This window comes from Gadus chalcogrammus, chromosome 1 (assembly GCF_026213295.1).
Source record: "Gadus chalcogrammus isolate NIFS_2021 chromosome 1, NIFS_Gcha_1.0, whole genome shotgun sequence".
Lineage (NCBI taxonomy): Eukaryota > Metazoa > Chordata > Actinopteri > Gadiformes > Gadidae > Gadus > Gadus chalcogrammus.
Genome location: NC_079412.1, coordinates 17,066,938 through 17,081,619, shown reverse-complemented (window position 1 = coordinate 17,081,619; position 14,682 = coordinate 17,066,938). Strand labels below are relative to the sequence as shown.

The 14,682-nt window shown below is 43.5% G+C and overlaps 1 protein-coding gene across 2 annotated transcripts; it reads right to left on the bottom strand.

Moving 5' to 3' along the window:
• Nucleotides 1–2,916: 2,916 nt before the first annotated feature.
• raf1a (Raf-1 proto-oncogene, serine/threonine kinase a) lies at nt 2,917–14,326 on the bottom strand. Of its 2 annotated transcripts, XM_056593176.1 has the most exons (18): nt 13,819–14,326; nt 12,344–12,569; nt 12,060–12,172; nt 11,868–11,970; nt 11,607–11,764; nt 10,804–10,896; nt 9,502–9,655; nt 8,860–8,979; nt 8,639–8,663; nt 8,381–8,496; nt 7,763–7,880; nt 7,418–7,502; nt 6,998–7,174; nt 6,829–6,875; nt 6,367–6,485; nt 5,639–5,767; nt 4,648–4,782; nt 2,917–4,558 (listed from the first exon to the last, which is right to left on the bottom strand). In XM_056593176.1, exons 2-18 carry the CDS (start codon nt 12,542–12,544, stop codon nt 4,355–4,357), a joined length of 2,097 nt encoding a protein of 698 aa, XP_056449151.1. In that variant the 5' UTR covers nt 12,545–12,569; nt 13,819–14,326; the 3' UTR covers nt 2,917–4,354. The 2 variants fall into 2 exon arrangements, with proteins under 2 accessions (XP_056449151.1, XP_056449161.1); XM_056593186.1 differs by lacking the exon at nt 8,860–8,979 and having other exon boundaries at nt 2,919–4,558; nt 13,819–14,324.
• Between the last annotated feature and the right edge of the window lie 356 nt (nt 14,327–14,682).

Sequence of the window (14,682 nt, the reverse complement as noted above, 5' to 3'; positions counted from 1 at the left end):
GTTTTGCATGATTGATTCAAAAGCAGGTGAAAGTCTTTGAAATATCTATATAACAACCGCATTGTTGACCGCCAGTAACACAGCAACTATCTACAATCTATGGACCTTGTGATTCAAGTGAGTAAATGTGTCATCAAATAATATTTTTATTAGTTCTACTATGTAATACATTTACATGAAATGTACATTTCATCATCATGAACATTAGACAGCTAGTGCATAGAACACCTTTCTCTAAAGATTTAAGTTTGATAAATTCACTTACTTTAACTCTGACTATCAATAACATGGCAAGAATATAATTCAGGAATACTCCTAGTAGGCCTCCATACAACAATGGACTGACAGTTCTATAGACACATTCCGTTCTATAGATTAATTCGAAAAATGCATTAATTAAATCTTTTGTAGTTTTTTTAACCAAAGAACAAATTTATCAAAAAATAATACTTTATTCACTCTCTTTGCACTCAGAAGCCAACTGTTTAAATATCTAAGAGAGAACTTGTTGGGAGGTCAGTTGGGCAGGGAGACCTTCAGACACAAATGTGTGGCAAAGGAATGCTGTTTTCTACTGTAGTATTATGGTTGAATGGAAGAAGAGGTTTAAGGTGAAAACTGGTCATTAAGTGCTGAAAGACCCCCCCCTAGGGCCTTTTCTGGACGGTGTTGCCATGACAACAGTGCAATCTTTCGTGGTTCTCTCTGCTGAGATTTTGCATGGAATTAAGCTTCTGTTGCTGCCATCGAAAGATTCAAAGTTTTTGCCTTATTATAATTCACTGTTCATGACTAAATGAAGAGTGCAATATTAATATATATATGTATTTTACTTAGTACACTATTTATTTTTAAAATCAGATCTTCCTCCATTATTTATTCATGAAGCTATATTAACGAATATGTCATCGACATAAACCAAAACCCTTGTTTTCAGGTTGTTGTGGACACTGAGGCTATTTTACATGGTCAATGGTCACACAGCCAAGTACGCTGACTGATAAACTGTCATTCTTCGACAATAATTTCATTATTTTTCAAGATGTATTAACTGCCATTGTATCTGTGAGAATACCCTTGTAAAAGCCATGCCTGAGGCTTTATAGATGTGTTGTTTTTGTTTTTTTAAGGAAATACGCCATTACTATTTTAAAGGCAGGAAGGCTTTAGACTGTGAGCTTCAGATCATAGGATTTATAAGAAATGGTGATGTGGTTATTTTATGTGAATATTCGTGGGCATGTTTATTTGGCCTCTGTGTCCAGGTGGAGCTTGTATATGTTCATATGTACAAGATTGCAACTGTTTGGTCATATGGTAGCTTACTAAATTACTGTACTTTTCAATCTGGTGATGGACTGTTTTAAAACCATAGAACAATTCAATAAATCATGGGAAAGATCCATTATGGATCTTGATGTGGAATAAACTAATTTGATCCTTTGTGTTGTGGTAGTCTCGTGCTAGGTATGACTCGGAGAGTGGTAAATGTTCAACAACGTGGTTTATTCTAACAGAGACACAAGGTAAACGGGCTTGCGTTCTGGAGGTGGTTCATGAAGCATCTGACGAACGCAGGTAAAACAAAAAGTTATATTGGGAGGGGGCGGAACAGTAAATAGGCCACGCCTACATGTTCCCAGGTAAATCTTTGGACTGTCTTGGCTTAAACGGAAATGGCAAACTGGCCATGTTTGTAGTCTTTAACTTATCATTAAAACCTTTTATGGTGTTGTCCATTATGTGGTGAAGAAACCGTTCATAACTGTGGTTAGCTTGAAACATGTCATCAGAAATAGCATAGACTAAAATAATTTACATCAATCTTTCCCTTATGTCATCGGCAATAAAGCTTCTTTTGCAATATAAGCTGTGTCATTAAGTTTACTGTGTTATGTTAAATGCTCTTTCCATTTTTTTGTTTAATTTAGCATTCAACAATCAATACAGATGTTGTTTCGATATTTATGTTTTAAACGGATAGCAGGGAGAGAAACAGAAAGAAAAGCTTGAATTAAACTATTATCTCGATGGGGAGCCGAGCTGTTGCAGAAGATAACTAGCGCCCCTTTGTGGAATACTGTGATGTGTTTTTCTGCTATCGTGTTTTTCTTTTTTTCAAAGATCGCTATTTACAATTGAATTGATTAGATTTACCATGCTGATGTTGACGTTGAGCATCGTTATAAGATTAGTTAATATGGTTATTGTATTGAGCTGAACACGACTATTGTGTATTTATAGATAGACAATACACAATGTTTGTGAGACCATGCAGGTGGCCCGGCTGTTGCAAGTTTTGCTCAGGCCAAATCTCAACACACACACACACACACACACACACACACACACACACACACACACACACACACACACACACACACACGAAAATATAGGGCATGTGTCTGTATTATAATATCTTGATCGTAAAAATCTAAAATGCCATTTGGGTTGGTTTAAGACCATTTGTTTATGAAGCATCCTCACATTTACACTAGATAAAAACTTCAACATAATTTTTGCATGAAATAGGCATGAAGAGTGATTCTTAGATGACCCTCTAGTGATTAAGTGGGATTGATCACACTTCTGTATGGGAAGTTGAACTGCTGTTTAATGTTGATTGTTTTTTGTAATCTCTGCAGCGTGTTATGAAACAGAAACAGAACCGACAAACAATATATATTTAGAATAAATATTTATGCCAACGGCCTTCTTCCGGTCATGAAGCGAAGGTGGAAAATTAAAACACATTAATCCTGAAAGTAGCATAATATTTTCCAAGATCCCATCTGCAGTTTAGTTTGCAGGCCAAGCTCAACAGGATCTGCTCTGTGCTGTGCTAAAGGTCATAATTGACACAAGCAAAACATATATGCATACAAATATTAAAACACTGACATTTTAAAACATGCAGCTTTTCCACCACGTCGAACTTTACTTTTTTTTTTCTTTTCTTTTTTAAACCTTGGCGTTTTCCGGTAGGCTTGCCAACAGCAACACCAGAGGTGGGAATTCCAGAGAATACCCTGTGGTGGCGTGTCTGAGCCGGGCTCCCAAGTCAGTTAACACCGTGTTGCTACTGCTACAACATACATCTCACCCAGACACTGCTCTTCCATGTGGGAGAATACTCACCAACAGCCAGAGAACAACACGGCAGCAGCAGCAGCACCATCGAGTGGCTTATTAGACGTTATGTTTACTGTCACAATATGGGAATCTCGCTCTCACACACTCAAAATAAACGGCATACAACTCAATTTAGCGAAGAAATTTAACTTAATTTTATTAAAACAGCATTGAATAAACTTTGACAAGTTTAAAATAAAAAGTTTAATCTCCTACCAGACATGAAAAAAAAAATGAAAAAGTTGATTATCCTCTCAAATATTTTGTTTTTTAAATATTTAAGACAACAGCCAAAATCTCCAGCTCATGATGATACTCAAAATGAGGTTGCTTAAAAAAAGCGTACGGCATCTATAACAGAGCCACAGGCAAAACTATGCTCAGACATCGCTTTAGCTAAAATGTGCAAATCAAAGTTTTCCTCAAGTTATGTACGCTTGCTTTCAATTGGCGTATATTCTTCCACAATCCCCATTTCAAACCAAAATATGAAAAAAAAAAAAAATACAGGTAAGGGCATTTAAAAAGGGCATTTAGCGCAAATATAATTTCCCAAATCTATATCAGATTGATTAAGACACTGAATAAAAAACAGAAAAAAATACACCAAATCCCAATTGTGCAAAAAAAAATAAAAAATACATCCAACCGCTTATTTTTGTGAGCCCCACGTGAGGCGACACTGTGCGCGGTTGAGGTTCAGGCTTTAAAGGCAAGTAGGCATTCAAAAACGTCCTCTTCATCGGAAAACTGGGCCAGCAGACGCAAGCACAGCCCCCTCCCCCCCCCCCCCACCTAAAACCACAAACAGCCCAGAGTCAGAGAGAAAACACCCGTTCCTCTCTTTTCCTTCAATGTCAAAATAGTTTCTTTCTCTAGGTAGGTTCTGCGCACACATTCTTTTTTACACATTTACACTTTTCCTTCTACTGTCCCCCACCGCGGGTAAGCAAGCCTCTGGACACATAGTGATGACTTCAATTCTACCACATTTATAAGCCAATCACACACACACACACACACACACACACACACACACACACACACACACACACACACACACACACACACACACACACACACACACACACACACACACACACACACACACACACACACACACACACACACACTTGTTCATGTAACTTGTATCCTGTTGGTTTCTTTGCAGCATTATGTGGAAGAGTTGGGACGTTTTGGGACCGCTTCAGGTTTCTATATGCTACAACTCGTTGGACATGTATGAGAAAGACGAAGGGGGCATATGCAGCGGTGACAGGCGCGTCTGGAAGACCGGCAGGCGGGTGGAGGTGAGGGTGCAGACGTCGATGTCCTCGGCGTGGGACGCCCGGTGCAGAGAGGGCTCTGAGGTACTGCGGTTGATCTTAGGCAGAGCATGCTGCAGCAGCTCGATCGAGGACAGGATCTGGAGTCACAGAGCATAAACAAAAGATGTACAAATCCAGAGCAGACCAGTGCAACACGTGCTCGGGTGTGGTGCGTCGTACTGCGTACCTGAGGGAACAGAGGGCGTTCCTCCTTAAGCTTCTTGATGGTGTCTGCCACCAGTCTCTTCATGGCTTTGGGACAGCTCTTGTAGAGCTTACTAAGGTCAGGGCACAGGTAGCCTCGGCCGACCATGAAGATGATCTGGGAGGGGGACGGACTGTGGTTACAGAATACACCAGGGCCTGTATGCGCGTGTTCAAGTGGAAAACGTTTGACAGAGTATTTGCTTATGTGTACTGGGCAATCATTTGGTGGATAAAGACGTGAACATTTATATTTTTTTAATTTAATGAGCCAAAAAGTGCCATAAGGACCGAATAAAAACGTTTCAGCAAACTTTATTTCAGCCTTTATTGTCAATGGCCTATTTAAGCCGAATAACTGATTTGAGCCAAAACGGATTCCACAGTACACTCGTTAAACTAAACGTGTCCTTAGGGGGAGTGATCCAGTTTGGTCGAGGAGTGGACGTATAACTACATAAAAAAGCACCCACCCACACACACACACACACACACACACACACACACACACGGTTTGGTTACGGAGTCTAAATATAGACAGGTGGCTCCAGGGTGACCGCTGCCATTGGCTGATGGGCCCAGAGCCAGCACTACAACCCCCTGTTTTAACAGCAACCCGGAGCCTGTGACCCGACCCCCCCCACTGCTCTCCATTGGGGCCTGGCAGCCTGGCTCCACATGGGGAGCGGGGGCTGGGAACGCAACCCTGACACGTGTCCAAGAAGTGGGTCACCCTTCCAGTTCTGCTGTATGCTAAACAAACAAAAAAAGCCACGCCTTTTCGTCTGATGACATACCGTGCGGTTCTTAAGCAAAAAGTGAGATAGAAGACGCAAGGACGAAAAGCTGAATCTTACCAACGAGCAGGTCCCTGCACCTGGTCTTTTTTGGTTTAAAAGACAACAGCAAGTGCCCCCGGTGGTTGCATATGGACGCCCCCCTCCACCCCAGAAGGACCATGCTTCTGCCCTCACCTGGTCTCGGTCTATCAGAGCGTACGGCAGTTCTCCCGTCATGAGCTCGTACAGAACCACACCGTAGGAGTACACGTCTGACTGGAAGCTGTACGGGTTGTTGTCCTGCATCCGGATCACCTCGGGGGCCTGGGGGAGGGGGGAAGGAAGATGACCCTCCTTCAATATCATTAGGATTTCAAATTGTACCGTACTGGTTATTATTTAGTCATTTGTTCGAGGGTTCTATCCCAAGAGATGAGTAGTAAAGCTCTGCTGAGTGAGGAAGCTCGCTCAGCAGATATAAGGCTATTATAGAGGCTAGATCTGTGTCTGTCTTCAGACTGTGAGGCTGCTGCACATAAAACTGGAGGGCGGGGTGGGAAATAGATTTTTAACAGGTGGGTGGGCTCGTTGCGTCTAGGGTATAGCGTCGTCAACGAACAGCAAGCTCCTGAGCCTCGACATTTGAATCATCAAAAAAACAAAGCATGCCAACCATCACAACGCTAGGAGTTACAGTTGACTATAGACGCAAGTCTAGGCATGCGTCATCCCTCTACAACATACAGATGTATACCGGTTGTAGGCACAAAAACCTTTGAGGGCAATATATGAAAAATACATGCATCGAATAATAAAAATGAGAAATTGGCATAGACCGTGGTACTGAATTTAATCAACTATTGGGGACCCAATTCTGACCTAACTATTTCATTTAGTGGGAATTTAAGAGTGTGTAGCGTTACCATCCACAGTATGGACCCCGATGGCTGCTCCACCTGGTGGGACCCGCTCCACCGGGCCTTCACCGTGGCCAGGCCGAAGTCCCCGATCTTCACCGTCAGACCTTCATGCAGGAAGATGTCTGGGAGGGAAGGTGTCAGGGAACCACAACCAAAGCAAGAAAACAGCAAGAGAACAAGATTCTACTAGGGCTGCACTCTCAATCTACCAAGCCAACTCAAGAGTCACCTTTTCAATACGATGTTTGGACAATTTGTGAAGAAAATGTATATGAATATATCTTGCTTTATAAAAAAAGCCAACAATGGTTGGCTTTTGATAGACTTGGAGTCAACTCAGCACTCTCTGAATACTGAAGCTTACGAATTTTAGGGTGCAGCCCCAAAATCGACTACATTTCTAAGATATAAATAGCATTCATTTGATTTCCATCCACATCTATTACACAGCAATAGGAAGGATACTGTTGGACTTCATGTCGCGGTGAATGATGTTCTTTGCATGCAGATAGCTAAGAGCAAAGGAAGGGGGGGGGGGGGTGAACAGAACATACATTATTAAAGACACATCAGCACATTTATGTTTACACGTTTATCAGTGCAACATGGATGGCTGCTGTGCCGAGGGCCTCACTCCATGCCCTGTGCAGTCTGCCGGGCGATGTCTATGAGCTGGAACATCTTGTAGTTGGTCTCCTGGACGTGCAGGTGCTTGTACAGGCTGCTGCCCTCGCACCACTGCGTGACGATGGCCAGGTTGTCCTTCGTCATGTAGCCCATGAACAACAGGATGTTGACATGACGCGTCTTCCTGCAAACAGAGGGGGGGTAGAGGCCGTCAAAAACAATGAGCTTTACGGTTGGAAATGAAAAGAGGATGCGTTCGAAGCGGGAAGATAAAAAGGAACGGGGGGTTGAGGCATGATTGCGTCTATCAGAGCAGTTCGACAACCCCACGAGAAAGCTGGTCGTAACCTGGTTACCGCTGTAGCCCGGTTTCCAAACCTCCATCTAAACACTGAAGCCCAGTTCGGTAACCCAGTGTATTCCTTACCTAAGGACGGCCACCTCATTTCGGAAGGCCTGAAACTGCTCCGGTGTTGGATCCGTCACCTTCAGGATCTTCACTGCTACGTCACCTGATGGCAGTGGAATGAACACAGGTTTAAGGAGTGTCACATAAAGTCAAGACCGTATCCCAAGATTGATGGAGAGCTTTCACAACGGAATGCATAAATCACTTCTCCCCAGGCGTCTGTGGAGCTCTACATTTCCTGAGAACCTGGAGTGAGGGGGGTGTCTATAAAGGTAGGCCCATGAAGCCCTTTGAGAGCCTCACGCTGCTTAAGGACTCTATAAAATAGACCAGAAACATTTCCCACATAAAGATGAGTCGCACCGTGCCATTTCCCTTTGTATACCGTCCCAAAGGAGCCGGAGCCGATGCGGGACTGCAGGAAGACCTCGGAGGCCTCGATCTCCCAGTAGTAGCTCGAGTCCCGCTTGTCCCTCGGCCTCTGCAGAACAACAGCACGCACAAGACAGACCATCCCACTGAAGTTAGATGGACAAACATCATGTACCGCCAACAAATGGAAGTCAAATCAAAGAGTGCAATATAAGGGGACTCAAACACAGAGTCCTGCCAGATTCATACATCATCAGACGTAATATTCTAGGGATCTAATGGACAACGTCGGTCGGGTTGATCGACCTTCTCCCCTGGCATTCAGTGCGAGCGCTCGAGTCACCAATGTAAACAATGGCAATAGGGCACTAATGGCTTTTTAAAATCAATGTGTGTCGGTCAGTACAGAGTTTGTCTACAATTATACACAATAACGTCTTCATCACAAAGACCAAAGTGCTCAACTGTTTACATTCGTGGCAGGCCCGGTCACACACACACAAGTGATTTAGACAAATAAAGATTTGTAACGGTTGTTTCAGTGAAGCCAGGAGAGATGATCGAGACGCAGCGCTGCTCATGATCAAACATGATATTCCAGGGACTCACGATGATATTCTTCTCCTGAGTGTTGAAGGACGTGGCCCGCTCCCGCTGGGCCGGGGTCAGGGTTCTATGCTGGGCCGGAGCCCAACCAGTGGGGCTCTGACTGGGAGAGCTCTCGGCTGTGGACCACAGGTTTAAATATTTAGCATGACTGCACACTGCCGATAAGTGTCTGGTGGATTAATGCTTCTGAAAAGGCGGCTGCCAGGAAGTGATTTAGTGTTGATTACAGAGTGGTGCAATGGCCGGCCAAACACTTACCAGAATCATGATCCCGCATGGCATCCTACAGAAGGAAACAAAAAACGAAGAAGAGAAGAGACTTAGTTTCCATAAAAAGTCCATAAATCTTTTAAATCTAGTGAGACTCAAGACTCCATTGTGTCTAATGTCACCAATAGCCGTTATAAATACAGATACACGTTTGTGTTTTTTTACATGGCATGCCATTCAGACTGCACACGGACAAGCCACTTCCTAACCTTGTCTGGGCTCTCAGATGCCGCCTCAACAAAAGAGTGGGAGAATTTCACAATACCTACTCTCCTCTTCAGCCAGAATCTATGGCACCAGGAGCTGGGGGAGGCAATCAGGCAGTCTAGCTACTCCACATGAGGGGAGCCACACACAAGGGGACGGTTAAAAAAAAGACAGGAAGGAAAAGGAAGAGATAAAGAAGAAAAATATTTTAAAAAAAAAGAAGACGGGGAGGAGCAGCAATAGACAATTGCAAAATGGAGGCTTTTATGAGAGGGAGAGGGGGATTAACGAAATTCATGCAGGAGGATAAAGTTCTGGAGAAACTTTGGAAATAATGCTAGCGGGACACATAAACATCCAGAAGATAGAGTAGAAGAAACTAAAATGCTTGTAAGGAGCTTTTGAAAGTGGGTAGAGGTTTGAAAGCACGGGAACAAGAGATAATATGAAGGACAGTATTCAGGTGGAGTTACTTTGCAGAAACGACAGCAGACAAACGGGTTAGGAGAGGTGGGCTGACGAGTTTGCCACAGGGTGGGATTCTGATCTCACACATGGGGGCGGGAGGGGGAGGATGTTCTGAGCCTGGGAAGCATGGACCTGAAGGAGTCAATGGGTCGGTGGGGGTGGCCGTGTGTAGTTACCTCAATCATGCTGCTGTCGACGGGAAGGGTGGTGCTGACCATGTGGACGTTGGGGGTGGAGGTGGAGCGCTGCCTCTGGGACAGAGAGCCCACTGTGGGCGGGTACGGCGTGGTGTAGTTGAAGGCATGGGGCGTAGAGTAGCGATGCATAGCGCTGGCAGAGGAGAGGGGGGAAACTTTAGCAGAGATAAGGCTTACACAAGGTTGAGAAACATTTTTGTATTTGCACTACCACCCTGTTGTGTCATAGACCAGAGCATGGGAAACGGAGCAAATATTGCCACGAGCTCTCTGCCTCACTGCACTAGATTGTGTGGTTTCCTAATCAGTTTGCTTTTGGGAGTAACGTGGGATTTAAATGTAAATCGCACTCATCGTTCTTTGACAAGGAAAGTGCATTTTATGATGAATGGGGACCGGGTGTTTGTATGGTTCGATTAGACATGATATTTTATATCTCAATTGATAATTGAGATGTAAAATATATTAACAAACAAGAACTGGAGCATTTGATCGTTTAAGCAGACTTGTTGATACAATACTATTGCTTTAGATGTTTGCCAATAAACATGTAGGCCTAGAATTATGGTACAAAGCACCAACCAACTAAATCTGCATTAATTCTCCAAACAAACACATTTTTGGTCCAACTTTACTGATTCTTATTTATTAATATTGTAAGCTCTGCAGCACAATCAAACATGTTACTGAATTTATGGACGAGGATATTAACCATTGTACCGGACCGTACTTTGTGTTCAGTGTTCAGAATCCCTCAGGTGAACCACCGAATTCAATCATTGCGTACTCCTTTACGAGAGCATATCGTACACTTGGCCATAAACCACCATGTTTAGAAAGAGTATTGGAGATTGCAACCCTTGGCAACACCATGTTGATACTTTTAAGGGTACTAATTGGGCTGTCCAAAAAAAAAACTCCTTGAAGTGTTTCTAAAACAACAGACTATTTACACACCTCCCTCTTTACATCACCTCTATTGACTGGTAAGACCCAATAAAGCCAAAAAGGGAATTGGAGAAAAAACACACACAACAACAAATTTAGACAGCATAAAAATACCTAAGTTGCCATGCACAGGGGCCAAAGTATCAGCCCCATTAAGTGGTTGAATTAATTTACTTACTGGATCACATGTTTAAGCTTCTGGTGTTCCTTGTACTTCCTGCTTACAACATAACCTTTGTATGCAACTAGTAGTTGAAGTAAAGTGTCTCCCCCATCCAAGAGATCTAACACAGAAGGTGATCATGGGAGCAAGGCTCTTGAAGTCTGCCTTACCTATTGGGAAAACGAGACAAGGACTCTCTCATTCGCCGAGACGTCAGTGGGGGTAAGGACGGACCACCACTTTCTCCTGGTGTTGGGAACAACCTGAAGACAAACACAACCTCAGTTACTCAAAAGCTATGAAAAATAATAGCATAACATTTAGTATCTTTGGTGGCCTGTTATAACCCTGTCCAATACTTTTTCTGATTTAATTGATTGGTCTACCTGTCTGTCTACCTATCTATCCGGCTTCCTGCCCGCACCCTAATTGCTCATGACTGGATCGTCGACAAGGCTATTGCTAAAGCTAGCGAGCTAGTCATATATTTTTCACAAAGCTTTTTGATGAGTTACTTTCAAACACTTGTTTAATCCGGCTGGTTTCTCCAAATTGCATACCCTAGCTTTAATTTGCAGATGGAAAGGAATAATTTCAGGACATATCACAGACAGAGGCTAGTTTCCACTCCTAAAGGTTGCTTGCAAAACACAGCCTTGAGTATTCCATTCTCAGTGCAAGAATGCAAAGCGGTACACGTAATCCGGAAGTGAATAAAGCAAAATACCAAGGTTATCAGACCATTACCGCCTATTTAAACCGTTTACTGGTGATAAAAGTAATTGGGATAGACATTAGAAACTAGGCACGCAGAATACTGTAAATGCTAATAATACTCATGGTCAAGTCCCAAATGCGTCTTTCACTCACTATTTTACAGATTAAGGTATACTCCAATAGGATGAAACCAAACCAAATGTATTGATAATGTGTGCATCTAATGACTAAACAGGTGCATTAACATCACACTTACAGGAGTTGTCTGATATTGCTCCAGTCCACACACATTGTAGGAACTTTGGTGCTACAATGCTCATGGAATTTGTAGCCACACGTTTGGCAACGGAAACCATTCAAAAGAAACTTCTGGCAAATGTCACAGAAGGCCAACTTGAGAAATGTTTTTCTAACCTAGAAATGGAAGAAAACATATTGTGAAAGATATCTTAAGCGTACCGTTATATGTACAATTATTAAGAGTTTATTGATGCGTTTGTTTTCAGGAGGCACTCACAAAATTGTGCGTGGTGAGAGGAACGTGATCCAAAACTTCCACCAGCAGCTCTTCCCCGATCAGCGATGTGGAGTCGGTATTCCAATCCATCCGGAATTTTTTACTTGAAAATGAGAAAAACAATTCATGGTCAACATGGGAAGGCCACCACTCTAATAAAAGCAAAATGCATTGTGCCTTTGCGGGCCTCACTTCCTCTGGCCCGGGTGCAGTCTGAAGACGGCACAGCACTCCGGCTGCAACCCGCGCACCTTCAGAGCCTTGATGAGGCAGCTGTGCAGGGTTAGACCTGGTCGCACGTTTACCTGAGAGAAACACAAACACACACTCAGTCAGCACCATGGTGACAAGCGCGGCATAGCGCACGGTGCCGTTTCAAATCACGTTGTGCGCAATCAAGACAGCCTTAATAATACCCTGGCCCGGGGTCTTTAGCGCGGCTAGCTAGGGCGCCAAGCCAAGGCCCGACCTCTCACCACGGTGCGCTGCTGGTTGGGGAGGTACACGCGGATTGTGCTGCTGGCCTTTGAGTCAGGCATCTTGCCGTCGTCTGAGGAGCGGCGCTGGTAGGGGAAGCCTTGGACCATGGTAGGGGAATGGCAGGGGCCCTCGAACACAGAGTCCTTCATTCCAAAGCCGTTGCTCAGGGTCTTCCACGCGCACTGAAGGTGCTCCATTAGCGAGAAGAGTGCTCTTAATAGTCTGAAACACACACACACACACAAACACACGCAAAATCACCTCCTCAGTATTAGTATAAAAAAAAAAGTCATTTTGGAACAATGTTGACGTTCTTGTTAGTTAAGTAATACATAAATGATAAGCATTTGTAATGTTTGTTTATATCTCGAGTCTGTGTTCTACTCCTGATCACAGAGGTCAGCCGGGATATATTTGCAGCAGGGTTTCAACAAACCCTTTGACACAGGCAACCAATGAAGATTTTTACATGACTCATCATAGTATCACTGGCTATGACTATTGCACACGGCAGTTGAACGTTAAATAGGATAGCTACTAGGGCAAACTCTGAATAAAGCACATCTTTATTTAAAATAAACAGTGAGAGGTGAACAGCCACTTATATTTTACAATTCAACAGTTGTCCCAAACATTACAAACTTAATATCAGCCCACTGTTGCCAACATAAATACAGTCTAAATAGGCTCCGGTGTGTTGTGCTGTCTCTCCGCCTGCCCATTTCGCATAGCTTTGCATTCTCAATATGCATTATGCACAATAATCCGTTCCCCTACTCAAGGGCTCATTTACTGCCATAAACTACCACATAAGTCCTGTACTTATTCTATCTGCTCACATTAGCTCGCAGTCGATGGGGTTGTTCGTTTGCTGTTAACATCACAGAACAAAAAAAATGAAGAGAAGGCAAAAAATTGTATAGGCCAGCCAGTGATTTCGTTCCTTGTTGCTCTCGTCCTTGATATTCTTTAACTACTCGGTTAACAAAAACGAGAGGGGCGTCCACGGCCCTTCAAGACCGCTGTAACAATCTTGTTTATGGTCTTCAAAGTCATAAATGTATGTGAGATCAATGTCAGCCAGTCAGCTAGGCATATTGTAAAATACTCGCACCTTTGACAATAGAACAAGCAGGTCCACGGATACTCACTTTTAGCAACGAGCATGGGGGAAAAACATGCATGAGAAGTACTTACGTAACAACTCATGTAATTATTTGACGATCAAAACGAGGAGGTTGTTAAAATGCACAATACGTGGAATGGTCTGTAGGCCCCTGCAGCGAACTTCACAATCATCCCTTTCTACTCCGTTTAGCATCGATTTAAGGAAACGGGAGGACATTAAAAATCAATTCGACCAAGAGTAACTCGTTAGAAGTGGATGGCTTTTAACATTTGTGTGCGTTACAGAGACCCCGAAACCCGTATAAAAGCTGTAAATAGGCTGCGGGCCTGTGATCCTACTCACCAGAACGAGTTAGAAAGTTGCGCTCCGCCATAACTTCAGGAAAAAGTGGCGTCGATGACATCATCATATTCGCAGAGCTCTGAAGAGGGCAGATCGTCGACGGCGGATCAATGTTTCGACGTTAACCGCGTCAAACCGACCCGGGTCCGATCAACGCCTACCGACGCAAACTTTAAAGTTGATCACTACTATCCATTACATGCATATTAGTTAAATCCTCCATCCGCAAAATATTGTGTCCAATCCCGAGCGAGTCTCAAAAAATGACGTGTATCAACACCATCCGTTGTAACATTTTATTTCAATATCGTGAAACGTTGTTAAGGGATCAGCCCTCGACGTTCACTGAGAGTATAGTTATCCGATTCATAATTAAATACGAAATATTAAAATGGGTGAAGGGTTTAAGTTAGGGGGTCCTGCGCCTGTCTGACGCCAGTGATTGAAACTGGACCTCGCAGTCATAACAGGACCGACAAGCAGCCATTCTCCACTGCGCATCGAGCACCCAGCTCTGGGGCCCACCCACTTCCACGGAGATCATGATTCTCGGTATAATGGCGAAATCGTCCGAACAGTTGGAAAAGTGATTTTAACTCCTGTGGTTTGTTGTCTTGATTTAACGATTAAAAAGGTGTAGGTGTAAGGGCAATTGTGTATGGTTACTTTGCATACGCTGAGCGCTGGTACACCACGCCTTGATTCGTTTGTGACGTAGGGCGCATCAGCGTTGATTAAAAACTTTGATTATGAGTAATGCAGATCATACAATCATACATACAGGTAGTAGTTATTATCTTCATGGGCTGTATTGGAAACGTGGATGAGGCAAAACGACTGAAATCCTTACATATAGGCAAAATG